This window comes from Pipistrellus kuhlii, unplaced genomic scaffold, assembly GCF_014108245.1.
Source record: "Pipistrellus kuhlii isolate mPipKuh1 unplaced genomic scaffold, mPipKuh1.p scaffold_m20_p_8, whole genome shotgun sequence".
NCBI lineage: Eukaryota > Metazoa > Chordata > Mammalia > Chiroptera > Vespertilionidae > Pipistrellus > Pipistrellus kuhlii.
The window spans coordinates 3,644,552-3,669,239 of record NW_023425584.1 but is presented as its reverse complement, the minus strand read 5'-3'; the positions used below and the strand labels follow the sequence as shown (position 1 = coordinate 3,669,239).

The 24,688-nt window shown below is 64.1% G+C and overlaps 1 protein-coding gene across 1 annotated transcript in view; it reads left to right on the top strand.

The window, feature by feature from the left end:
• ERGIC1 (endoplasmic reticulum-golgi intermediate compartment 1) overlaps positions 1 to 24,688 on the top strand; it is a 75,732-nt gene that overhangs the window by 38,706 nt on the left and 12,338 nt on the right. The window contains exons 4-9 of the mRNA XM_045576293.1: positions 9,554 to 9,648; positions 13,314 to 13,438; positions 15,748 to 15,852; positions 16,469 to 16,529; positions 21,157 to 21,257; positions 23,969 to 24,091. Of these exons, the coding sequence (XP_045432249.1) occupies positions 9,554 to 9,648; positions 13,314 to 13,438; positions 15,748 to 15,852; positions 16,469 to 16,529; positions 21,157 to 21,257; positions 23,969 to 24,091 (610 nt within the window). The remainder of the gene's footprint in view (positions 1 to 9,553; positions 9,649 to 13,313; positions 13,439 to 15,747; positions 15,853 to 16,468; positions 16,530 to 21,156; positions 21,258 to 23,968; positions 24,092 to 24,688) is intronic.

Below are 24,688 nucleotides of genomic sequence, written 5' to 3'. Positions count from 1 at the left end.
GGCCCCCGGGCCCCCCGCCCCCAGGCCCAGGCCCCCCGCGCCCAGGCCCCCCGCCCCCAGGCCCAGGCCCCCCACGCCCAGGCCCCCCGCCCCGCGCCCAGGCCCCCCGCCCCCAGGCCCAGGCCCCCCGCGCCCAGGCCCCCACGCCCCCAGGCCCAGGCCCCCCGCCCCCAGGCCCAGGCCCCGCGCCCGGGCCCCCCACCCCGCTCCTGGGCCCCCTATCCCACCCCCGGGCCCCCCACCCCCAGGCCCGGGCCCCCCGCCCCGCGCCCAGGCCCCCCGCCCCGCGCCCAGGCCCCCCGCCCCGCGCCCAGGCCCACGCTCTCGGAGGCGTCGGCGCGGGCTTCCCGGCAGCGGCTGACGCACCGCGGGTCCGGCCCGGTTCCCGGGAACCGCTCCGGGCCACGTGCCGCACAGATTCCCAAGGAAGGGCTTAGTCACGGCCTCGGCCTCCCGGACGCCCCTGGGAGCGGGAATGCGCCCCGGGATCTTCCTGGCCTGGCCAGGGCCTGGAGGCATCCAGGCCTCTGTTTCTGCATTTACAGCCTAGAATAGGGGTGTCGAACTCAATCAGAGAAGGGGCCAAAATCTAAAATCCAGCCTAAATCGCGGGCCGAATGGTTTACTGAACAGTCATAAACTGTCATTGTGATGGAAACGCAGCGGAGTGCAGTGATGACAGCGCGGTGCGGGCCACATTGCAAGGCCTGGCGGGACGGATTTGGCCCGCGGGCCTTGTGTTTGACACATGTGGCCTAGAAAGACAGCACGGGGCTTAGGCCCTGGCCACTCCTCCTCCGTCCAGCGCTGGAACTTTCTTTGTTGCTCATGGATGTCTCGGTTTTCTCTGCCTCCCGCTCCGCACCGTGGGGAGCTGGACACAGCTGCCCGGGCCCAGAAGGGCCTTGCTGCTGTATGAGCCTGACCGCCTCTCAGCCTCACGCAGCCCCCGGGCGGGAGACTGAGGCTCAGGCAGGCGGGGCTGGCCCACAGGCCCCCTGGCCTCTCCTCCCCTTGTTTCTGGGTGTAGCTTCCTGCCCTCCACGCCGCTCCCCCGTCCCCCTGGTCCTTTCTGTAGCCCGGGGTCCTCACAGAGCGCTGGAAAATGCACAGGACAAAGCCAGGCCGCCGTGGCTCCGTGGTTGAGCCTCGACCCATGAACTGGGAGGCCACAGTTCGATTCCCGGTCAGGGCACCTGCCTGAGGTGCCGGCTCCGTCCCCAGTTAGGAAGGCGTGCAGGAGGCAGCCGATCAGCAATTCTCCCATCGCCGATGTTTCTCTCGCACCAAACAAGCACAGCACCCGTGAAGCCCCGTATGTGGAGGTTTGCCTGTATTTCCCTGAAAGGACGGGAGCCCAGTTGCATCTGAGTGTGACATGAGCAGTGAAGACTGTTAGGCGCAGGTGCCGCCGGAATGCACTTCGCTGTGTGTCTCCGACATTCACGCCCAACTGGCCCGGCTGTGTGTTCCGTGGCCCTGTGTCCCCCAGGGGCCCCTCGTCCGGTGGAGACCAGCCCCAAGGGCGTCTCCTCCCGGGTTCTGAGCTGCAGCAGACCCCGATCTCCGTGCACCTCCTCCTTCCGTTCCCCCGGGTGACATCACGCGGCTGTCAGGCGCTCGGCACCTGGCACACCAGTGCCCCGTGAAGGCATTTCCTCCTCCCCTCCCTTCCGTTCAGAACCGCCCCCTCGCCTCCCTCGCCTCCGGCTGACATGCTGAGGGCGGCTCACGAGGTGGCTGCCGGGAGGGAGGCGGGGGTCCCGGCAGGTGAGCACTGACGTCAGAGCTCACGTCTGGAGCAGGCGGGCCAGCTGCTGGGGGAAGGCGGCTCCAGCAAGCCCAGACGGCTCTGTGTACCCAGGGCGGGCTCTCTCTCCTTCCCAGAGCTCACTGTTCCCACCGCGCCCCCTTCCCCCCCCCCCCCCCCCCCCCCGGCCTGCTCTGACTTCCTCTTCCTGGCTCCTGGGGGCACCCTGGACGCACCGGTCCCACCAGGTCCCGGAGAGGAAGCCAGATGAGGGTGAGGGAAGAATCCAGACAGAGGCCATTCATCGAGTGTGCGCCAGCGTCCGGCCCTGGGTCCAAGCACGTCTCCCCGCGCCATGTGAGCGGCCGGAAGGGGAGGGAGGGGAGTGGGGACAAGCAGAGAGGCCTCTGGGCCCAAAGCTCCACTCAGGACGCTGCAGGGAGGCTCAGGCCCCTCACTCCCTGTTGCCGGGTAACCGTGGCACACAGGTGCCCTCAGGAGTCTGAGGGGTGCGGGCTGCGGAGCCACAGGGAAGAGGATGCTCCCGTGGGGCCTTCCCTCCCTCGGAGGCTCGCCTGGCCCCGGGGCGTCCTGCCGATCCGGGAGAACTGAGGGTCTCAGGGCTTCTCCCTTTCGGAGCAGCCGGCCCGCCCTGGCAGCTGTGTGCCCACCATGGGTCAGCCCTCCTCCCTGTCCCCCCCCCCCTATCCCCCGAAATGAGGTCACGGCGGGCTGGACCACAACGCTCCGAGCCGGGCCTGTGGTTATCCGTGACATCAGGCGCTATTCTGGCCCGGGGGGGGGAGAGCAGAGGCCTGTGTGTGTGGGTGGGAGGGTGGACTCTGGCCTGGGCCCTGGACGGGCGTTGGTTATGCTGGGAAAGGGCCCCCCGGGGTGCTCGGAGGCCCCACTTTCCAGGGCAGCAGGCATCCCCCGCCCCTGCCCCTCTGCCTCGGAGAATGTGGCCACGGAACATTCCAGCCTTTGACAGCCCGGGCTCTGGCTGCTCTTAGTTATTAACCTGATGAGGACTTATAAATAAGAAACTAGCAGCTGGACCTCTCCGTTGACAATTTGTAGCATCACACGACGCCTCGTCATTTCCAGCTCTGACCGTATATCGTAGGCCAGTGGTGGGCAAACTCCTTCGTCAGCAGAGTGGCAAACCTGGGCTCGCGAGCCACAGTTTGCCGACCACTGTCGTAGGCGACCCGCTGCCAGCCACCCAGGTCAGCGAGTTACGATGATCAGCTGCTCATTCCGTCTCACAAAATCCCTTGAGGTGAGCACTGCTGTTCGCGCCAGCCCCACTTTCCCGCTGGGGAAACCGAGGCACCGGGAGGCTGAAACTCAGTGAGTTAGGGCGTGGTGGACTCGCCTGTCTCCCCCCCTTCCCCGCCCCCCCCCTGAGCATGTGGCCCCCCGGCGCCTGCAGCCGCTGCTTCTCGGTGGGAACAGTGGGCTGGGACACGGGTGCTCCCTCCAGGAGAGGGGGCCACGCCGCCCGGTGGGACCTGGCAGGTCCCCGTGACCCGTGTCCCCGCAGCTCCCGGGCGGGCCCCGCGAGAGGAGGCCCACAGCTCAGCGGGAGGAGGCGCTGACTTCTCCTCGGAGCCCGGAGACCCGCCTGGGAGCCGGGCCGGTGGAGAGCCACGAGGGCAGTGAAGGAGCAGCGGGAGGGTGGCTCTGGGCCTCAGCACAGCGCAGGGTCTGGTTCATGCCTCTGAGCTCACCCCGGGGGCCGGGCCAGGGGAGGAGGCTGGTGCTGACCCGGGCAGAGGGGCCGAGGGGCCCAGCACAGCCGCCGTGGAGAAGGTGTGGGGTGGTACTGGGTGTCTGCCAAGGGCTGGTTTTGGGGGGCCTCACGGCACCGGGGATGGTCAGGGCATCAAACTTCGCGTGCTCGCTTGCATAACCTGCGTGTGTGTGTGTGTGTGTGTGTGTGTGTGTGTGTCCGTCCCCTGGCCCGTGCTCGGGGCCTCACTGCCCGGTAAGTTTCCATTGAACCCACTTGGAAGCGCGGCGGTCAGGGACTTGGGGCAGGAATCCGAACTATTCGAGTGCTGCTTTCAAAGCAAATAAAATTGTTTTCCGTGGATGTCATCGGGCTCACGCCTCGGCCGAGAATCTCAAGGCCCTCCGTTCATTCCGCCTACGCTCCCCGCCCCCCCCCCCCCCCCCCCCGCACCCCCGACACACGCCCCTCGCCGGCGCCTCTCTCCTCTCCCTACATGGCCCGGGCTCACCCCCGGTCTCGTCTCGGGGGGGAGTCGGCCGCTGCGCGCCTGGGGAGCGGCGGGGGGCGGCAGAGGGGGGCTGTGGGGCACAAAGGGAGTGGAATCCCTGAGCACCTCCACACCCCGTGGCTATTGGGGCCGTGGGTGGGGGTGAGCACCTGACGGTTATCAGGGAGATGGTGACACCTTTCGCCTCCGTTTTCACTGGTTGCTGTCCCACCCGGTGTCATTCAATGGAAAGGACATGGCCCTGAGCTCCCGGGGCTCTGGGTTCAGATCCCGCCTCTCCCTCTTCCCGACCAGGTGGCCTTGGCCAGGCTGTCTGGGTTCATCCTGTGGAAAGAAAGAAGTAAGCCCTTTCGAACCCGGGCCGGTCCTGCGGGAAGCCTGGCACCCCGGGGAGCCCAGGATGGGGACGTGGCCTCTGTTCTTTAAATATATTTTTTACCCATTTCGGAGAGGAAGGGGAAGGGGGAGAGAGAGAGAGAGAAACACCCATGAATTGAGAATCGTGGATTGGCTGCCTAACTGCACGCCCCCCACTGGGGATCAAAGCTGGAAACGTGGGCACGTGCCCTTGACCGGGAATCAAACCATGACCTTCCGGTTCATTGGTCGGCACTCAGCCGCTGAGCCACGCCAGCCGGGCCACGGGTGAGCACATTTAATCCCCACCACAGGGCCCTGGGTGCCATGCGTGTTGTTACCAACTCAGTGGACGTTGGCATTATAACAGCAGTGAACGCAGTGGACACTCAGGGAGCACGTGCTGTTTACTGAGGTCGTCCACGTCCGTGGCTGCCCCCGTGGCACATCTGGGCAAACCGAGGCTGGCAGAGGCAGAGCCCGTGGCCAAGGTCAGTCAGCCAGGAGGTGGCAGAGGCAGGATCTGACCCCGAGAGCCCAGACTCCCACCATGATGCCTTCCACCAGAGTGCAGTGAGTGACAGACCCCTGCCCGGGCAGCCTGCCGCCGTATGGCCAGTCCTCACCCAGGCTGGAACCCATGGCCCATGTTTGTCTGTCTCACCTACATCCACGTCACCATCACCCCCACACCCATGTCACCATCTCCCCGACCAGACAGCACATTTCCATGAGCTGGGAGGTTCCCTTTCCCCCCTTGCACACACACACCCTTCCCCCCGCCCCCCACCACCACTATTCTGACTTCTTTTACCATCGATTAATTCTGCCTGTCTTTATGGGTTTTGTTTTTAAAAAAATATTTTTTATTGATTTTTTTTTTACAAAGAGGAAGGAATAGGGATAGAGAGTTAAAAACATCGATGAGAGAGAATCATCAATCGGCTGTCTCTTGCACACACCCCAACCAAGGTACATGCCCTTGACCCGAATCGAACCTGGGACCTTTGAGTCCACAGGCTGATGCTCTATCCACTGAGCCAAACCGGTTTCAGTGTTATGGTGTTTTTTTTTTTAAATATATGTCTTTATTGATTTCAGAGAGGAAGAGAGAGGGAGGGAGAAAGTTAGAAACATCCGTGATGAGAGAGAAGCACTCACCGGCTGCCTCCTGCACGCCCCACACTGGGGACTGAAGCACAAGCAGGGCCTGTGCCCTGACCGGGAATCGAACCGTGACCTCCTGGTCCCCAGGTCAATGCTCTGCCACGCCGGCCGGGCTGACGAGGCCTGTCTTCACACTTCACAGAAGGTTCTACCCGTTTTACCGGCTCAGAGAGGTGGAGCGACTTGTCCCCGGCCCCCCAGCCTCTCAGGGGCAGAGCCGGGGCTGAGCCCACATCCGCCTGTCGCTGCCCAGGGGTCTTCTCGTTGCCCCCCCAGGGACAGGAGAACCAGGCCCACCAGAGTCCCCAGATGTCAGTGAATCCATAAAAAGTTTATTTTCACCCCAAACGGGCTTTTAAAGCCACCTGTGAAAACCAGTTTGGCCCGGGCAGCGAGGGGAGCCGGCAGGGCAGGCCCCGGGGTGACCCCGCGGCTGGGCGGCGGGCAGCCAGCAGCCGGGGGCGATGCAGGGACCCGCTCGGAGGTGTCCGCACTGACCTCACCGGTGGCACAGGTGGCTGCGCCGTCCACCCCACAGCCCCGGGCCCTCTGGAAGGCACCGGGAGCCTCCCTAACCAGACTGGCCGAGCTCGGCAGGGAGTGGTCTCCCAGGCCCCCAGCCCTCAGCCCCTGGGCTGGGAGCGCCTCCCGCAGGGGCCTCAGGGTGTGCTCACCTGGCGCCACACCCGGCTCACCTGGCCCTGGGAGCTGAGGTCACCTCCGAGCCTTGCCAAGGGGTGACATCATCCCACAATGCCTCAGTGCTGCGGGGCCCGCCTCCCAGGTGGGAGAGGTGAGCAGCTGCAAGGAAGAGCCTCCCTGCGCTGGGAAGGGAGGCTGGGGCTCTCCCTCGGTGACCCGGTGACAGTTCTGTGAATCACCCCAAAGTCTCATTAGCCAACAAGCCTCCAGAGCTGCGGCGTGGGGCAGGGGTGCCCCGAGACGTCCATCCTCCAGCATCACCCCCTGTGATCCTGTCCGCTCCCATCCCCCACCCCAGACCCATTGGTCCTTCCTGTTCTTGGATGCAGGCCAGCCAGGCCTTTGTCTCCCCAGAGGACCAGGCCCCCCCTCCCCCGTTTCCCCGGTGACCCTGGATGCTGAGGACCAGGGCCCCCCTGTTTCCCCGGTGACCCTGGATGCTGAGGACCAGGGCCCCCCGTTTCCTCGGTGACCCTGGATGCTGAGGACCAGGGCCCCCCTGTTTCCCCGGTGACCCTGGATGCTGAGGACCAGGGCCCCCCTGTTTCCCCGGTGACCCTGGATGCTGAGGACCAGGGCCCCCCGTTTCCTCGGTGACCCTGGATGCTGAGGACCAGGGCCCCCCCCCCCCCCCCGTTTCCTCGGTGACCCTGGATGCTGAGGACCAGGAGGAGGAGGCCAAAGGCAGCCGGGGGCTCGGGCGGAAGGCAGACCTGGCCGGGTGGGGTTGCAGCTTGGCCATTTCCTGCTGTGTGGCCTTGGGGATGGGACCTGCCCTCTCCGAGCCTCGGTTTCCTGCCTGCAGAGGGGGATCCGGACGTCCTGCAGGGGCAGGCAGGACCCCTGAATGCCCACAGACGCGCCTGGGCCGTTCCCGGCTCGATGGGCCGGAGGCCCGGCCGGCGGAAGGCTGAGCTGGGCAGGCCTCGCTCTCGTTTCTGGGAACACTCTGGCCCCGGGTGTGTGTGCTATGAGGGAGCCCCCCGTTCTTATTGACTGAGTGCCCACCATTTCACACTCGGGGCTGGGCACAGGGGCAGGATCTTCGTGAAGACGGACGGCCTGGCCCTGGCCTGACTCACTCTTTCCCCAAGAAGCGGCCACCGACGAGGCTCTCAGAGGAGGGCTGGTTAGAGCCGCCGTCCTTCACCTACGGCCAGGGCCCGGGGCCGCCTGGCGCCGCCCGTAGCTGCTCACGAGGCCTGTAGGTCCAGCTCCCTCCTGTGGAGGGCGCTCTCCGGGAACCAGGCGTCCGGCACGGCTGCCCAGGGCTGCCTCCCAAGGCCGGGGTGTGAAGGAAGGGAGAGAGTTGGAAACATCCGTGATGAGAGAGAAGCACTCACCGGCTGCCCCGCGCACGCCCCACACTGGGGACTGAAGCACAAGCAGGGCCTGTGCCCTGACCGGGAATCGACCCGTGACCTCCTGGTCCCCAGGTCAATGCTCTGCCACGCCGGCCGGGCTGACGAGGCCTGTCTTCACACTTCACAGAAGGTTCTACCCGTTTTACCGGCTCAGAGAGGTGGAGCGACTTGTCCCCGGTCGTTTTGCAGGCTCGCTGGCCTCGAGCTCAGCAGCCACACGAAACCCGGCGCCTCCCTCCCACCGCCCGCTGCTCTTCCTGGGAATGGTTCCGGGCGGTGCCACGCCCTGTCCACCAGCGCGCCGCCCGCTCTGGCCCCCCTCCCCTCTCCCTCCCCTCTCCACCCCCCTCCCCGGGCCAGGCCCCTCCGTCACCTGCACCGGCCGCAGCCCCCGCCGCGGCACTCAGAGGCGTGGCAGCCCCCGGTCGGCCTTCCTTCGGCAGCAGAGGGAGGCCATCACGTGAGCCTGACCCTGTGCTGGGCTCGGGTTCAAGTGCGAAGCCTCCGCGTGGCCTCAGAGCCCGCCAGACCTGCCCCCGCCCATCCTCTGGCCCCCTGCTTCCCTCTGCTCCACCTGCAGCCAGCGACCTCCATTGGTCCCCAAGGAGCCGTGCCCCCGGCTCCCAGGTCTCTGCCCGCTGTCCCTGGAGACCCCTCCCTCCTCGTCAGGACAGCCCTCCCCCCAGACCTCAGCGGTGCCTCCTCCGGGCAGTCTCCCAGCCGCTGTCCTCTGGGGGCTCCGGGGGGCAGGGAGGGGGCGCATGTCTTTCCGTCAAGGCAGTCACCTGGCTGGCTGTTTACCCAGGAGGCGGGGGTGTCCGAGCCCCGTGAGGACTGAGGCCACGGGCCTGGGTCCTCTCTCTCTCCAGGACCGGACAGGCCGAGGGCTCGGACTACAGGTTGAATGGATCTGTGTTGCTCACAGATCCCAGTGTGTGGCTATTATTTCTGACAACAAGGTGTCACGTCTCCCCTATACCCTCCCCCCCCCCAAGAGTGTGTCATCCCCCACTCTGAAACCGGTGACTCTTACCTCGTGCGGCAAAGGGACCTTACAGTGTGATTACTCGGATGTCGAGGGTTTGAGATGGGAGGTGACCCCGGGGTGTGCAGGGGGGTGGGGTGAAATCACGGAGGGCTTCTCGGAGGAAGGGGGGCGGTGAGAGGGGCGGAAAAGCCACCGGCCGGCTGGGAAGAGAGGAAGGGGCTGCGCGCTGAGCGGCCTCCGGACGCCGAGAAAGGCAGGGAAATGCCTTCTCCCCTGCAGAGCGTGTCTGGACTTCCGACCTCGGGGAGCGTTGTTCCCTTCTAAGTCACTGACTCCCTGACAGTGGTGGCAGCAGCCACGAGACACTGCCACAGCGCTCCCGTGTCCGCAGACCTGGTCCCCGCCCGGGGTTTGTGACAGTCGGGGTGGGAGGGGCGCTCAAGAGAAGGGAAGGGCCCGGCCAGTGTGGCTCAGTGGTTAAGCATCAACCTACGAACCAGGCAGTCACGGTTCGATTCCTGGTCAGGGCACATGCCCGATCCCCAACAAGGGGCGTTCAGGAGGCTGCTGATCTCTCTCCATCTCCCTTCCTCTATGAAATCCATAAAAATATATTAATAATAATAATTAATAATAAAGACCGAGGGGGCAGGAAGGTGTCGTGTGCCTGAGGGTACCAGGCTTCGGTCCCTGGGAGGGCCTGGGGTTCTCATTGGTGTGTTCACACCGCTCCGTTCACACCCCATGTAACAGCCGTGTTCACAGAGGTGACAGCCGCTGAGCTCCCACAGGAAGAGGCAGGGCCGGGACGGGAGCTCGAATCCGACTCCACGTGCTAGGCCAGCCTTTGGAGGGAGCCTGCCATGGCCGGCCGTGGGACGGTGACCCCGCTGGCCTGTACCTGAGGGCGCAGGCCCCCCCGCCCGGCGGTCCCGGTGGCCCTGCCCCCCCTCAGCCAGGCTCTGCGCTGTCTCCTCAGGGTGAACGAGCTGTACGTCGATGACCCGGACAAGGACAGCGGGGGCAAGATCGACGTCAGCCTGAACATCAGCTTACCCAACTTGCACTGCGACCGTGAGTATTCCCCGCAGCCTTCCCCCCGGCATGACCCCCTACCCGCCCTCCACCCCTTCCCGGGTAAGGCAGAGCTTGGTGCACAATTGTGAGACAGCCGGGGCCAGCTAAGCACACAGCGCAAGCTGCCAGCCACAGGTAGCATGTGATCCCATGTGATGCACTTGGTGCTTTCTGGGATAAAAAGCAAGAAATTGCTAACGGGGGTTACCTCTGGAGAATAGCCGTGTGTGTGTGTGTGTGTGTGTGTGTGTGTGTGCACGTGTGTGTGTGTGTGTGTGTGTGTGGATGGGAAGAGGCGTCTCTTAGGTCAGAGAAGCAGAGTTAGGTTTCCTGCAAATGGTCGATTGAGGGAGGGCTCTCAGAAGGAGCCTGAAGGGTGTCAGGGATGCGAGAGGACACGCAGAGATGTGTAGTGTGTGAGTGACACCGCGGTTTGTCCCTCCTGGTAGCAAGAGGCCGGGGGTGTGTGGGTGATGGTGGGGGTCATATAACCCCCCCCAGCAGCTCAAGGCTAGGGGCCTCCAGCCAGCCGGAGGGGTCCCCTGGGAAGGCAGGCAGCTCCGAGTTGCCAGCAGCCGCGGAAGCTTCCTTTTCTACTTCACACTCTGTTTTGTGGGTTTCGTTTGTTTCAACCAAGAGGATGAGTTATTTGTATAAACACAACTCCTTGGAAGAGCGGCGTGTGGCACCAGATGCTGGCTCTTTTGGTCAGTGACACTGGCTCAGGCAACCTCTCCCACCCACCTCAGTTTCCTCATCTGTAAAATGGGCTTGGTGCTCTCTGTTGTCCAAAGCCGTTGAGAGGATGTGGTAAGCTGGTTCCTAGGCTGGTGGGCGAGTGGCCTGGTGTCCCCTCCTGGACTGGGGTTCTAGCAGCTCCTCTGCTCCAGCCTGGCACAGAACCCCCTGCCTTCCTATGAGGGCAGCTCACTGGGCGGGCCTGCGGGCAGAGACGGGACCGGCCCCGTTCCTGCTGTGCTGAGAATTGCATCACAGCCCTGAGGCCACAGTGGGCCCCGTGCCAGGGAGCCTGTTGAAATAGGTCGGCTGTATTTTTATTTTAATCCCCTTTCTCTTAGAAAAATAACTCCTCTGGCAGCTTCTCCTTCAGGAACTGGTCATGTCTCTGGAACAAGGAAATGCTTCGGCCAGAGGCCTGGGACCCGAGGGACTGGGGGCGGGGAGGGGTGTGGCTCTAGGCTCCGTCCCAGCTCCGGGCAGCGGCCCAAGAGGGGCGGGCGGCCTCCAGCGGCAGCCGCGCTGGCTCCCGGGGTCCTTCCTGCCCCTCTGCGGGGCCCACGCCCTGGAATTTTTCAAAGAGAACGGTGAGTTTACGTTACAGGGAAACCAGTGTGTGCTCATCGTTGTACCCGGGGAAACCCAGAGCCGTGCGGAGAGGAGGAATCGCCCACCTTCACCCCCGATGGCCTCGCTGCCGGACGGTTCAGGCCGTCCCGTCCCGCCGGCTCTGACCCCCGCACATTTCTGAACCGGCTGAGCTCATGCTGCTGTGCAGGCCCATGTCCTCTTCTCACTCGACGGGCTTTTTCGGTTACACAATGAATCCAGGAATACTTTATCTTTTAAAATTTCTCAATAAGGTACATGTTCAAAATACAGAAATAGGTCAAGAAAAAAGGGAAAAGAAAGACACGTTCCCCAGGGTGCCACCCGCCCCAGAGGAGGCCTCTGCCAGCACTGGGCCCCCTCCCCCCACCCCTGTGTCCGGCCGTCTGTCTGCCGGCCTGCCTGTCAGCATTCTTTCTTTTCTCTGTCCATCCTTGAGGAAACGGGATGGGACCTTTCGGGGCTCCGTTCTCCAGCTCATATCTCGGAGCTGTTCTTCCATCCCTCGTAGGATTAGCAGCGAAACAGGAACCACAGCCAGCACCGACGCGGCTCCAGTCCGGGCCAGGCCCTGCCAGGCACGCGTTAGCTGGGTCAAGGGGAAAGGCGTGGGGGCCCCGTGGGGTCCGACCCGAGCTTTGTTGTTGCTTAGCTATGAGATCGCAGGCCTGTTCCTTAGCCTCTCTGTGCCTCCGTGTCCCCCCCAAGGATGGGCCTGGCCATGTGACCTTCCCCGCAGGGATGTCCAGAGGGAACGTTGGGACCTAAAAGGCACCCCAAAGAGTGTCTAGCGCCTAGTGGGTGCCTTTTTACCTCTCTCCTCCTCAGACACGTGGGCTGGAGGAGGCCCCCGGAGCGCAGGAGGTTAGGCCACTGTCCGAGGGGCTGCACCTGCCCTCCCGGCCTCTCCCCATCCCTGGGGCCCGGCATCCTGAGGAGGCCGGTCCACGGACCGGCACCGGCGATGGGCAGCTGGCTGGCTGCTTCCAGGTGTCACAGCTCCACATAAGGCTGCCCGAGAGCCTCCCGCACACGCCTGCTCCCTGTGCATCGGGGGCCAGACTCCCGGGCGGAACTGCGCCTCACGTTGGGACCCACTGCGCGAGCCTCACGCCCGGGTCCTGCAAGCCCGAGAGCACCCTCGTCAAAGGCTGCCTCCCGTTCTCTCCTCTGGGTGGGCCCTGGTCCACGGCCCCGTCTCCACGGAGGGACTGGGGCTGTTCCCTGTTAAGATGAGCTCACTTAAAACACTGCTTCCGGCTGCCCTGTCTCTCCCCGGCAACCTCCGTCCTGGAATTCTCTTCAGGGAGGTTCCTGCGTGTCTGTCGTTTACGAGGACCCCCTTAACCCCACCACCACCACCACCACCTCCTTGCCACGTGGACCCCCTCAGGACAAGCCGTTGGCGTGCGCCTGCCCGTTTTTCCAGGCTGGGAAGCCGAGGCACAGAGGGGGTGGGGTCACCCTGGAGGCGAGGACCGGGACTCCCCAGGTTTCCCATCTAGTGACTGAGCAACCCCAGAGAGTGCCTGAGCTCCTGCAGGGCGGCCTGCAGAAAGGGAGGTGTGAATGAGTGAATGAAGGAAGAATGAGGAATGAATGAATGAGCCGGTTTAACCAGGGACCCAGAGGCTGGCAGAGGCCCGTGAAGCGCTGAAGTCCATTAAGCCCTGGCCACTCCTGGGCGTTGGACGCTGTTGTAAGCGTGTTCTGTCCATCTGAACCGTCTGAGCCTCGTGACTCCCCAAGGAAGGCTTAATTGTCATCACCCCGTTTCCCAGGGAAGAAACGGAGGCCCAGAGCAATGCAGAGCCTCCTCCAGGGCTGGTAAAGGCTGCCAGGGCCGGGCCTCAGGCCTCCTCCTAACCCTGACCCTCTGCCGCCTGCCCGCAGCCGCCACCCCGCAGTGTCACCCCGCACCCCACCGTCCTCCATCACTATCCCCATTTCTTCCCCTCGTCCTTTCCAGCCGCAGACGGGGGTGGGGGAGGGGGGGGCAGTTGGCTCCCTCTTAGTCCAGGGTCACTTTCTCCTCTCCCGATGGCTGACCCCTCTGTGACTCTGGCCCCGGACCTTGGGCCCAGCGCCGCCTGCCCATGAGTGGACGGAGGAGGGGGCTGGTCTCTCTGTGACTCTGGGCCCGGACCTTGGGCCCAGCCCCGCCTGCCCATGAGTGGGACGGAGGAGGGGGCTGGTCCCTCTGTGACTCTGGCCCCGGACCTTGGGCCCAGCGCCGCCTGCCCATGAGTGGACGGAGGAGGGGCTGGTCCTCCCCCGTTTCTGGCTGACTGGCCCTCCCCTCCTCGGTCTCGCAGTGGTCGGGCTGGACATCCAGGATGAGATGGGCAGGCACGAAGTGGGGCACATCGACAACTCCATGAAGATCCCGCTGAGCAACGGGGCCGGCTGCCGCTTCGAGGGCCAGTTCAGCATCAACAAGGTACAGAGGCCTGGGGCCGCCCCTCGGTGCTCGGCCTCCCTGGAAACTGAGGCGGAGCTGTGCACCCCTCGCCTCCCCCAGGCATTCCCGAGAGGGGTGTCAGCACCCCGGGGTCTGGCAGTGCCTGCTGAGGTCTGTGTGGGGGATCCAGGCTCCTGGGCTGGAGCAGGTGGCTGGGGGCGGGGGGCAAGGGAAAGGGGGGCAGGGAGTAAAGGTGAGAAGACGGCAGCATTGGCAGTCCTGAGCCCTGCTTTTGCGTCCCAGCTCCATCCCCTCTTGGCCAAGCAACGCCCTCCCAGTCACTCACCCATCTTAGCCTCTGCTGCCTTTATTGGACCAGCTGCCTCTTGCAGGCCCCACACCGAGGGTCAAACTTGTAACCCGGGCACGTGACCTCCTGGTTCATAGGTCGACACTCAACCCTTGAGCCATCCCGGTCCGGCTCAGCCTTGGTTTTCACATCTTCCACTGGCTCACAGGTGACGTGACCGGCGTGTCCGTTCACTGCAGAGCACAGCTCGGGCCAGCCCCTGCCCCCACCCTGGACAGGTGACCGGTTCATGCCTTTGAGGGGCTCACCGTCGAGGGGTGTCGGGCGGGTGAGGTTCGCAGCCGACCCCACCCTGTATCTCGCGGTGTCAGGCTTACGCTGGCCGCGTGGCCCCTTATCTCCCCATCAGGAAGCTGGCCAGCAGCCCGGTGTCAGAGGTCACATGTTCCCGGCTGCACCGGCAGACCAGACTCCCCGCTTACTCACCAGCGCCCCAGGGGCTGGCAGGCTCGGCGGGGGCTGGGGGCCTGGCCTCCGCTCTGTATTTTTAAAACCATCTGAGGCACTGACGCAGGTTCCCTAGTCACGGGCTCTGAGAGCGGCCACGTCTTTCTCCGGCCCAGCGTGTGCCGGCATGAGTCAGCCCCGGGCCACTGAGTCACAGCCGAGGGGTGGCAGCGGGTGGCAGCTGCTCAGGGGCTGGCCTCCTGGGCTCACGTAGCTCTGGGACATGAGGCCCCGGCCCCAATCACGGTTCTGAGCTCTGCCCACGTCCACGGGGCCCACGTCAGCGAGTGGAGGAGCCCTGAGGGCCACGCCAGACCCACAGGTGTCCTATTTTCGGGGGCGGACGGTGACGAGGACAGTAGTTGGACTATATCGTGTGACTTTTTTATAATGCCTATGTCTCCAAGTATTATTTACAGAAGTAAAAGTGATGTTTAAAATAGGTGGTTAATGTATATATTTTTTATTGATTTCAGAAAGAGGAATGGAGAGGGAGAGATACAGACATCAATGATGAGAGGGGATCATTCCCCGGCTGCCTCCAGCACGCCCACCACCCCTCCCCCCACTGGGGATCGAGCCCACACCCAGGGCCTGTGCCCTGTCTGGGAATTGAACCCTGACCTCCTGGTTCATAGGTCGATGCTCAACCACTGAGCCACACCGGCCGGGCACGTTTATACGTCTAAGCGCCATGGCTCTTGCCCAGGCCCTGGCTGTGTACACACTGGACCCCCTTCAGGAGGGTCCCCTCTCGGCTCTGATGACAAACACGTCCTTCGGCCTGCACGCATCACCTCATCGCCTCCTCCCAGGGACCCTCGTGGTCATCACCCCCATTGTGCTGACGGGGAAACTGAGACACAGAGCAGCTGCTGGCCATGCCCAAGGCCCCTGGGGGCCAGGAAGGGGGCCAGCCTGGCCCGGGGGTGGCACTCAGCTGCTGCTCTGTCACGGACCTCGGGCCCCTGGAGCGGGCGATGTGTTCCTCCCGGGAGATCTGACCGAGCTGTCATTCCTGCTCGCCCCTGGCTGCCTCCACCTGCTCCCCCAGCTCCCTGGGCCCAGGCCCAGGCTCCATGCTGGCCACTGTGGCTCGCCGAGGCCGGGCCACGTCCTGTCGGCCAGCTTCCTCCCGTGTCCGCCCACGGCTCAGGCCCCGGGGAAGACGGGGCTGCTCCTGAGAGAGCCTCGGCGTTTGAAACGGGCGTGAGCGCAATGGACACCACACTTCCTCCTCTTGGGGCTGGCGGTGCTGCTTCGGAGTTTGAGAAAGTCTGAAGGTCGTCCCCTCACCCACTGTGGTGCCCACAGCCAGGGAGGGGGTGCTGATGGGAGCCACGGCCTTGTGCCCGGTGCAGACGAGGAGCCTGGGGCTCAGAGGGGGGGCTGTGGCTCCTCAGAGTCTCGTGGCCTGACTGACCCGGGTCCAAATCCAAACGTGTCCGACTCTGGGGGGAAGCCCTGTGCCCCTCCCCCCCCCCCCTTGGGGACAGCCCACCGACCTCCTGGCACTCGCCTCTCTCCCCAGGTCCCCGGCAACTTCCACGTGTCCACACACAGCGCCTCGGCCCAGCCCCAGAACCCGGACATGACCCACGTCATCCACAAGCTGTCCTTCGGGGACACGTTGCAGGTGAGCAGCCCCCCTACAGGGGCTGAGTCCCCGGGGCCGTCTGTCCTGTGGGCACAGAGCAATGCCCTCCTGAGGGGTCACCCGCTGTGACCCTCTGCTCCATCCGCATGCAGCCTGTCCGGTTCGTTTCTCCTGAGCACAGCTGCCCCGGCACACTGGCCTCGGACCCGGGTTCGGACCCCGGGCCTGGGGAAAGGGCCATGAGCGAGTGCTAAGCGCTGGCGCGTTCTCTCTGTCCGGGCAGCCTTAGGAGGCGGGAGGGGAGCCCACATTTTACAGACACGGCGCCAGGGCCAGAGAAGCCACTTGTCCAGGCTCTCCCAGCAGATCCGTCTGGCTCCACGGACCAGCCTGCCCCTCCCCTCCACGGCCCCCTCGGCCTGCCTGCCCGGGCCCACGCCGTCGGATAGGGCGAGCGTGGTGAATGAAGTGTCAGAGTCCTGGCTGCTGATCCAGAGGCCCCTCCGGCAGGCCCGGCCCGGCCCCGCCAGCAGTGTCTGACTCGTGGCAGCACACAGAGACCAGAGGGCCCTGCGCCCGGGGGCATGGCCGTCCCTCACAGCCGGCCGGCCCGGAGCCGCGGCCTCCTCAGCCGCCTCGCTGTGCCTCTCCGCAGGTGCAGAACGTCCACGGAGCTTTCAACGCGCTGGGAGGCGCGGACAGACTCACCTCCAACCGTACGTATCCTCCGGGGCCGCCTCCAGCCCCGGGCCCCGAGCAGCCGGGAGGGAGCGGGGAGCGGGCTGCTGGGCTTCTCCCCACGGCTGGCAGTACCCATCCCCCGGGGCAGGGAGAGTGGCCTGTTCCCGGGAAAGTGTGGCCGTCCCAGGCGCCCCGGGAGAGTCCGTGAATGCCAGCCGCCGTGCCGTCACCGCCGTCGGACAGCCTGTAATTAGCTGTCCGCATTGAGCTGTCACCTGAGTCCACGGGGAGTGACGGCAGAGCCAGAGCGCATCCCAGGCCACGTGGCACCGTGGGAACAGGTCCGTGGGCGGCTCAGTCAGGTCTGGCCACCTGGGCCGCCTCCCCCACCCCCTCTTCCTGCTTGCACCCCTCCCGCCCACAGATGCCCCCACCCTGAGCCCTCTCCCACCTCAGCTCCCCGGCCCTTTGGCCCTGACTGAGGAGCGCATCGCGGCCTCGCACGCACACCTCCACGCAGGGGCGCCCGTGCTCGGGGCGGGACACGGCGCGGCACCGCCTGGGAGGCCTGCCCCCCCCCCCCCCGGGCCCCGCAGGATAGGCTCCTGGCCTTTCCCAGTGGCCTCGCCTGAGCTCACCTCTTCTCACCCACAGGCTTTTCTCATTGGTTCTTTTTCTTTTCCAATTGATTTCAGAGAGGAAGGGCGAGGGGGAGAGAGAGAGAGAGAGAGAGGTAGGAACATCAATGATGAGAGAGAATCATGGATCGGCTGCCTCCTGCATGCCCCCCACTGGGATCACCCTGCAATCCGGGGCAGGTGCCCTGACAGGGAATCCAACCGTGACCTCCTGGTTCATAGGTCATCGCTCAACCACTAAGCCATCCCGGCCGGGCTTCTTACAGTTTCTTAAAATACATTCTGCTCTTTTTTAAAAAAAAAAAAAAAAAAAGCTTGTTTTTTTTTCTTTTTTGTTTGTTTGTTTTTTAAATATATTTAATTGATTTCTTACAGAGAGGAGGGGAGAGGGATAGAGAGTTAGAAACATGGATGAGAAAGAAACATCGATCAGCTGCCTCCTGCACACCTCCCACTGGGAATGTGCCCGCAACCAAGGTGCATGCCCTTGACCGGAATCGAACCTGGGACCCTTCAGTCCGCAGGCCGACGCTCTAGCCACTGAGCCACACCAGTTTGGGCACATTCTGCCTTCTAATTGTCAGAAATCAAAGCAAGAGAAGGCATCCCCCTGAGCTGCCCCCGGGACCTGCCCTGTGCGTTGCTCTGTGCCCGTGAGTTCTTGTCCATCCACACACAGAAGCCATTTCCTCGGAGCGCCATGTGCTCTGCCTGTTGCATCCCCGAGTGTGGAGCAGCGTCCCCCGGGGACGGTGACGGTGACGGCGACGGAGGCAGCCGGGCTGAATCCAGGCATCGTCTTTTCTGGGGAAGGGCGTGCTCTCGGTTCTCACCCCGGCCTGCCGGATCGCCGCCGCTGTCTGTGGCGTGTGCGCTGCGTTACCCGGTGGCGCCCAGTGCTCCGGGCCCGGGGTGCTGCTTCTGGCGCCTCCGAGCAGACACTGGCCCCCTGTGCTCAGGCGAGAGTGACGGGTGGTGGGGAGTCGTACCGGGTCTGTCTCAAGGCGGCCCCAGGGGTGCGAGCCAGTCGGGGGTGTGGGCAGGAAGCCTGGCAGCTAAGGAAAGCTGCGCTCATGGCAGGAGAAATGCTTTAGGTCGGGCAGCAGACGCTGGATTTTGTTTCCTCGAGCTCGGTCCCCCTGCTGGGCCTTTGCCTTTGAGGGTCCCTGTGCCCCGGTGCCCTCGGGTCTCCCCCGGGGGGCTGCTTGTTGTCATTGGGGTTCAGCGCAAACGCCGCCACCTCCGGGCGGCCCTCCCTGGTTACCTTATCTACAGCAAACGCCCCCCCTCCTCAGGAACGAGCCTTTTCCTTCTCCGCTCAGCCCCCTCTCTCTGCAGGTGCTGGTTGTTGGTATCGGAGCTGTCCCGGTGGCATTGTGGTGGTGGTGGTGGCTGTTTTTTTTTTTTTCGAAGGAGTTCTCATTTGTGGGCGCCTCGGTGTGATGTCTGGGGTGAACGCCAACCTAGAACGGGGCGGCAGAGCCGTGGGGGAGAGACGGAGCGACGCTGGCCGCTGGTCGTCGCTGGCGCCGGGGAATGAGGGCGTGGGCGATGGTTACACGGTCCCCGGTTCTTTCTGTGCCGGCGCTTCTCCGTGACGAGGCGTGTGAGGGTCAGGAGGGGCGGGGGCCCTCGCCAGCCCCTCGGAGGGGCCCGCCGAGAGGGAGTCCCGGGGAGTGTGAGGGGCAGTCGTGGACACGGGCCAGCTTGTGTCAGAGGCCCTCGGACACGGGCGCAGCGTCTGCATCCTCCGTCGTGCACACGGCAGAGTGAGGGAGGGAGGAAGGAGCCAAGGGGATAGCTGAGAGTGTCCGGGGACTCGGAAAACCGTGTCCGTTAGGTCATTGTTTACAGGAGGGAGAGGAGGAGCGGGGGGCCTGGCTGAGTGCATGATTCGTGGGCTCCCGTGGGGTGCGGCCCCCCGACCCTGACCGCGGTGTGGCAGAGCCTACGGCATCCAGGCAGCGGACATCCTCGGACCACTACTGCGTGCCAGGCGCGGTGCCGGGGGCTATGACAGGGACAGTCCTGCGCTCCGGCGTCTGCGGTGTCCAGTGCTCAGACAGGGCACAGCACGATCCTGTCAGGAAAACACAAACAAACCACGTGTCAGTCCCGGCTTCTGCACCGGAACGCGAGCCCACGGTGCCCTGAGCCTGGTGGCTCTGTGGGTGGCTCCCGTGTCCTCTCCGTGTGACCCTCTGTTTGAACAGAGCTGTTTGCACCGTGTGTGTGCCTTGCGTGTGAACACGGGTTCGTGGCTTTACAGGAGATGTCAGGCCTCTGGCTTTGTGGGCCAGCGTCTGTGGGCTCCATGGACCGCTCACCCCCCACCCCCCATCACCTTATACCCGGCCCTTTCGCCCTCTCCCTCCTCCCCCACCCCCCATTCCCGGTGACCTCCCTTCTGTTTCCTGGCACCATGCAGGGCGATGCCCAGGCCTTCAGGGTTTTAACCCAGGCGGTGGGCATCGGGTCGCTGCATTGCAAGTGTGAGCTCCTGGTTAAAACGCAGGCAGGTTCTGAGCCCACCCCGGCCCAGCGGGCAGGAATCTCCGATGCCGGGGGGAGGGGGCAGGCAGTGACGAGCCAGGTGTCTGCCTTCCTGGGTGACTCCAGCGCTTTGCTGTCTGAGGACCCCTCAGGGTTAGCCGAGGACTATGGGGTCCTGGTGCGCTTAGCCTGAGGCTGCAAAGCGCTTCCCAGGCTGGCAGAGGCGTAGCTCTGAAGACAGTCCAGGCAGCCTGTCCCTTCCTCCTTCCTTCCTTCTTTCCTTCCTCCCTCCCTCCCTCCCTTCCTCCTTCCTTCCTGAGACTGCGTTAGCAGGAAGAGGCCGTGCACAGCATCTGCACCCCCGCCCCCCGCCCCCTCCCCTCACAGAGAGGAGAGATGAGTGCCAGGCTCAGGGCTGCCTCAGCCTGGAGCCGGGGTTAGAACCGGCGGGTCCGCTCCAGGGGCCCTGCCTGGAGGTCCCGAAGGCAGTCACGGCCGGACGGGCCCTCATGCTGCTCCCCTCAGCGTCCCCGAAGGCCCCAGGGCGCTCGTGCCTCCCCAGTGGGACTGGGCCGCTGCGGGCAGCGCTCCGTGAGGCTCCTGTCGGGATCTGGTTGCCTCACGCTTATCAGAAGCTGATTCACCCGCGCTCCCATCCATGCCTCCGGCCAGTCATCCCTCCACCGGTTCATTCACTCAATAAGCATTCGCCGCTGCCCGCTCCGGACCAGGCCCGCCGGGTGCTGGGGACGCAGGGATGAGTCAGGCTGGGCCCTGCCCCCTGCGGCCTCCCGTCCAGCGGGTGTGTGTGTGTGTGTGTGTGTGTGTGACAGTTCCGTGAGGTCTATGGCAGGGCCTGGGGAGGGGGCCTGGATCTCCCGTTCCCCGAGAATGGGGGCAAGAAATGGATTCTCCGTCCCTGACGTTTTTCCAGGTTGTGGGGCTCTTTCCTTTTAACACCTCCACCCGGTCTGTTTGAAAAGGAACAATATTCAAACAGGCCCCAGGGTGCCGCAGGGAAACGGCATCGTTATCACATCCTGCCTCCTGCCCCGGAGGCGAAGGCTGCTGAGCGCTCCTCCGTATCTTTCCAGAAAGCGCTTCTCTGTGTTTTTGCATGTGGAGAGCATGAGCCTGCCCTGCCCTCCCCCTCATCCCCACCCCCTGCACGGAAACACGTCATTCGCCCGGTTATGTAACGTGGTTCTCTTACGTAACAGTTCCTCTTGGCAAACGGCCTGGCCCAGCACCCACCCCACGGCCGCCCTGGGAAGGGGCATTGCGTGGTTCCCCGGGTTGTAATATTAAATACGGAGTGACGGTCCTGACAGGTGGAGTCTCCCAATCCCTGGTGTCAGAGGGAGGAGATGCAGCGGGGTCCCCTGTTCCGGGAGGAGCATGTGGAGGCTGAGCCCCCACCCAGCCACCAGCAGTCACCGGGCTGGCTGAAGGTTGAAATGACCTCGAGCTGCCGCCCCCAGGCAGGGCCTGTCCCTCCCGATTCACTCGCTCTGCCGTCTCCTTCCCGCAGCCCTCGCCTCCCACGACTACATCCTGAAGATCGTGCCCACGGTTTACGAAGACAAGAGCGGCAAGCAGCGGTACTCTTACCAGTACACAGTGGCCAACAAGGTAGGGCGGCGGCGGGCAACAGCGCCCTCTGCTGGCCGAGAGCGGAGGCTGCACGTGTCCGGGCACAATTTGAGAGAAGCTGGCAGGTGGCCGCCCGCAGAGGTCCAGGGCTTACAGCCGGCGCCACGGCCCCGCACCTGGCCCCTGGTTGGTCAGCACATGACAGGCGCTTTGGCTGTTGAATCACCCTGATGGCCATGGGTTAACGGGAATGTCCCAGGACCCCAACACGCAAAGTCACGGAGAAGCGGGCAGGCAGGGCATGGTCAGAGCCAGCGGGGTGGGGTGACCAGCAGTGGTTTCCGGGCTGCCCGGGGGAGGACCCTGCCTGCCAGGGGGACGTGAATGCCTGAAGCTCGTTGGCTGAGGTTTCCCCCCGACGAGACCCCTTTACCGCCAGGAGTCTCCTTTGTCGTCCGGTCCAGGGCGGCCGGAACCCCTTGTGAGCGATATAGTGTTTCGCTCAATTAGTAATAATAATAATAGAGCAGTCGCTCTCATTTATTGAGCACCTATAAGGGGACACGATGCTAAGCTCTCTAACTCCACCATCGTGTTCAGTCATCATGACGGCTCTGACGTCGGGACGGTCATTTCACGGGTTCGGCCACTGAGACACAGCAAGCTAGTCCAGCTACAAAGTAGCCAAGTGGGGGTTAGAACCGGCTTCTCCTCGAGCTCCAGAGCCGGGCCGGGCATCCCTCCCTCTCTGGGCGCCCTGAGGCCCCCCTGCTCTGGCCCGCCCGCCCGTGCTGATGTTTCCTCCGTCTCTGCCTCTTGGAGGGCCTGCCTTTGTCACCCTCAGGGGCTGGCGGCATCTGGCAGCTGGGAGAACGTGGGGGCAGGCTGAGCAGACGTCGTGAGCCGGGGAGGAGACAGCCGGCCCCACCTGGCTCCGTCCCTAGGTCACATGACCCCCTGGCGCCTCAGTTTACCCGTTTGTGAGATGATGCCTACCTCCTCAGACCTCTGTCAGATGAGGCGCTGCCTCTAAAGCCGGGCATTGGAGAAGGCTGTGGATGCACGGGCTGTGTTCTCATTATCTCTCTCTGACCCTCAGCCCCAGGCTGTGACCCAGACAGTCACCCTGCCCCGTCCGCCCGCCCGCCCGCTGCTCCCCGGGAGAAAGCTGATCTTGTTTTGCCCATGGCTCCTTCCCCGGAGGCGTTGGCCGGGGCCCAGCGCCCAGAACAGCTTGCTCAGCTCCCTCCCTGGCCTTGGCCCCAGCGTGTCCCGGAGCATGCGGGGCTGTGCCCATCGGGGACGGCGAACAGAGGCAGGACTCGGGCTCCTCCCCAGGAGAAGCCTCGGATCCGGCCCAGCCTGTGGGGTTGGGGGTGGCCTGGGGGTTCAGCGAGGTCTCCAGATGTTGGAGAGGAATGAGGGGAGCCCGGAGGTGTTCGGCGTCCCACGGCACCCCGACCAGAGGGCCCACAGCACCCAGACCAGAGGGTCCCGGCACCCAGACCGGAGGGCCCACGGCACCCAGACCGGAGGGCCCACGGCACCCAGACCAGAGAGGGCCCACGGCACCCAGACCAGAGAGGGTCCCAGCACCCAGACCAGAGAGGGTCCCGGCACCCAGACCGGAGGGCCCAGGGCACCCAGACCGGAGGGCCCACGGCACCCAGACCGGAGGGCCCACGGCACCCAGACCGGAGAGGGTCCCGGCACCCAGACCAGAGAGCCCACGGCCCACTGGGGCCCTTAGCATCCTTTCGGCCCCTGCGGTGCCTTCCTGGGAGGCAGGCTGTGGGCTGAGCCCTCTGGCTTTCCAGTTCCGTGTGTTCCTCCTCCCCACGTGGTCTCTGGGTCACAGGCACACACGCACTCCAGGATGTCACGTGTGGTATGGAATGTCCCCTCCTCACTGAGCCTTCCAGACGCCCCGGGGAGACTTGGTCACTTTGCCGGTGGCTCCTGTAGGACTCCGTGTCCTTCGATCACAGTGTGCATGGTGTCGCAGTATTGCACGTATTTATTTATATATAAATATATATATTTATTTCTTTATTGATTTCAGGGAGGAAGGAAGAGGGAGAGAGAGATAGAAACATCCATGATGAGAGAGAATCACTGATGGGCTGCCTCCTGCACCATCGCCACCAGGGATGGAGCCTGCAACCCGGGCCTGTGCGCTTGGCTGGAATCGAACCGGGGACCCTTCAGTCCACAGGCCGACGCTCTATCCACTGAGCCAAACTGGCCAGGGCTGCACATATTGTTACATCTGCCTTCCCCAGACCGTGACCCCCTCTGCTCCCTTGGGGTCCCCAGCTGCCAGCATGGCGCCAGCAAACGGGAGGGGGCGTAGGCAGGAAGCTTGCTGAATGAATGAATGAATGAATGAACGGGTTTCGCGTGGCCCAGGAAGCAGGAGGGAGACCTCTATTCAGAATGAGCCCGGACCGCACTTGTCCTTCTCCCTTTGTGCTCTCCGGGCCTTGTTATTCGAGCGCTGCCTCTGGGATCCACATAGGGACGTTTCCAGGCAGCCAAGGCCAAATGCCCCGGCAACGATGCCCGTCCAGACCGCCAGCGGCGCGGGGGTGAGGGGGGCCGGTGCGCCTGGCTCCCCGGGGGAGAGAGGCCCGTTCTTAGGGGTGGCAGGGGAACCCCGGTTCCACCCCCACCCGCCGTGAGATGCGGCTTGTGCACCTGAACCATGCCCTCCGCACCTGCCCCCTCACCCCCGTCTCTTCTCCCCCCAGGAGTACGTCGCCTACAGCCACACGGGCCGCATCATCCCTGCCATCTGGTTCCGCTACGACCTCAGCCCCATCACGGTCAAGTACACAGAGAGACGGCAGCCCCTGTACAGGTTCATCACCACGGTGAGTGGGCAGGCGCCTCCGCTGGCTCTTAAAGAAACAGGGCGTGGCCCTCGGGACTGGGGGCGCGGGCTGTCCCACAGGGGGCTTTGACACACACACACACACACACACACACACGCTCGCACACGCGCACACACACACACACGCACACTCACGCACACAGACTCACACACACTCACACGTACACACACACACACGCACACAGACTCACACACACTCACACGCACACACACACACTCACACATACACACACACACACGCACACAGACTCACACACACTCACACATACACACACACACTCGCACACACGCACACACACTCACACGCACACACACGCGCGCGCACACACACTCACACATACACACACACTCACGCACACACACTCACGCACACACGCACACACACGCACTCACACATACACACACACTCATGCACACACACTCACGCACACACACATACACTGTGTGCAGAGCCGTCGTCAGCACACGTCAGTGTCGGCGGTGGTCCGCCAGGAAAATGCTTTCCAGCGGGGAGTGCTCCCTTCTGAAGCAGGCCTGTGTGTGGCTGCATTCGGTGTTCATGGTTGCCTCCCGTTCT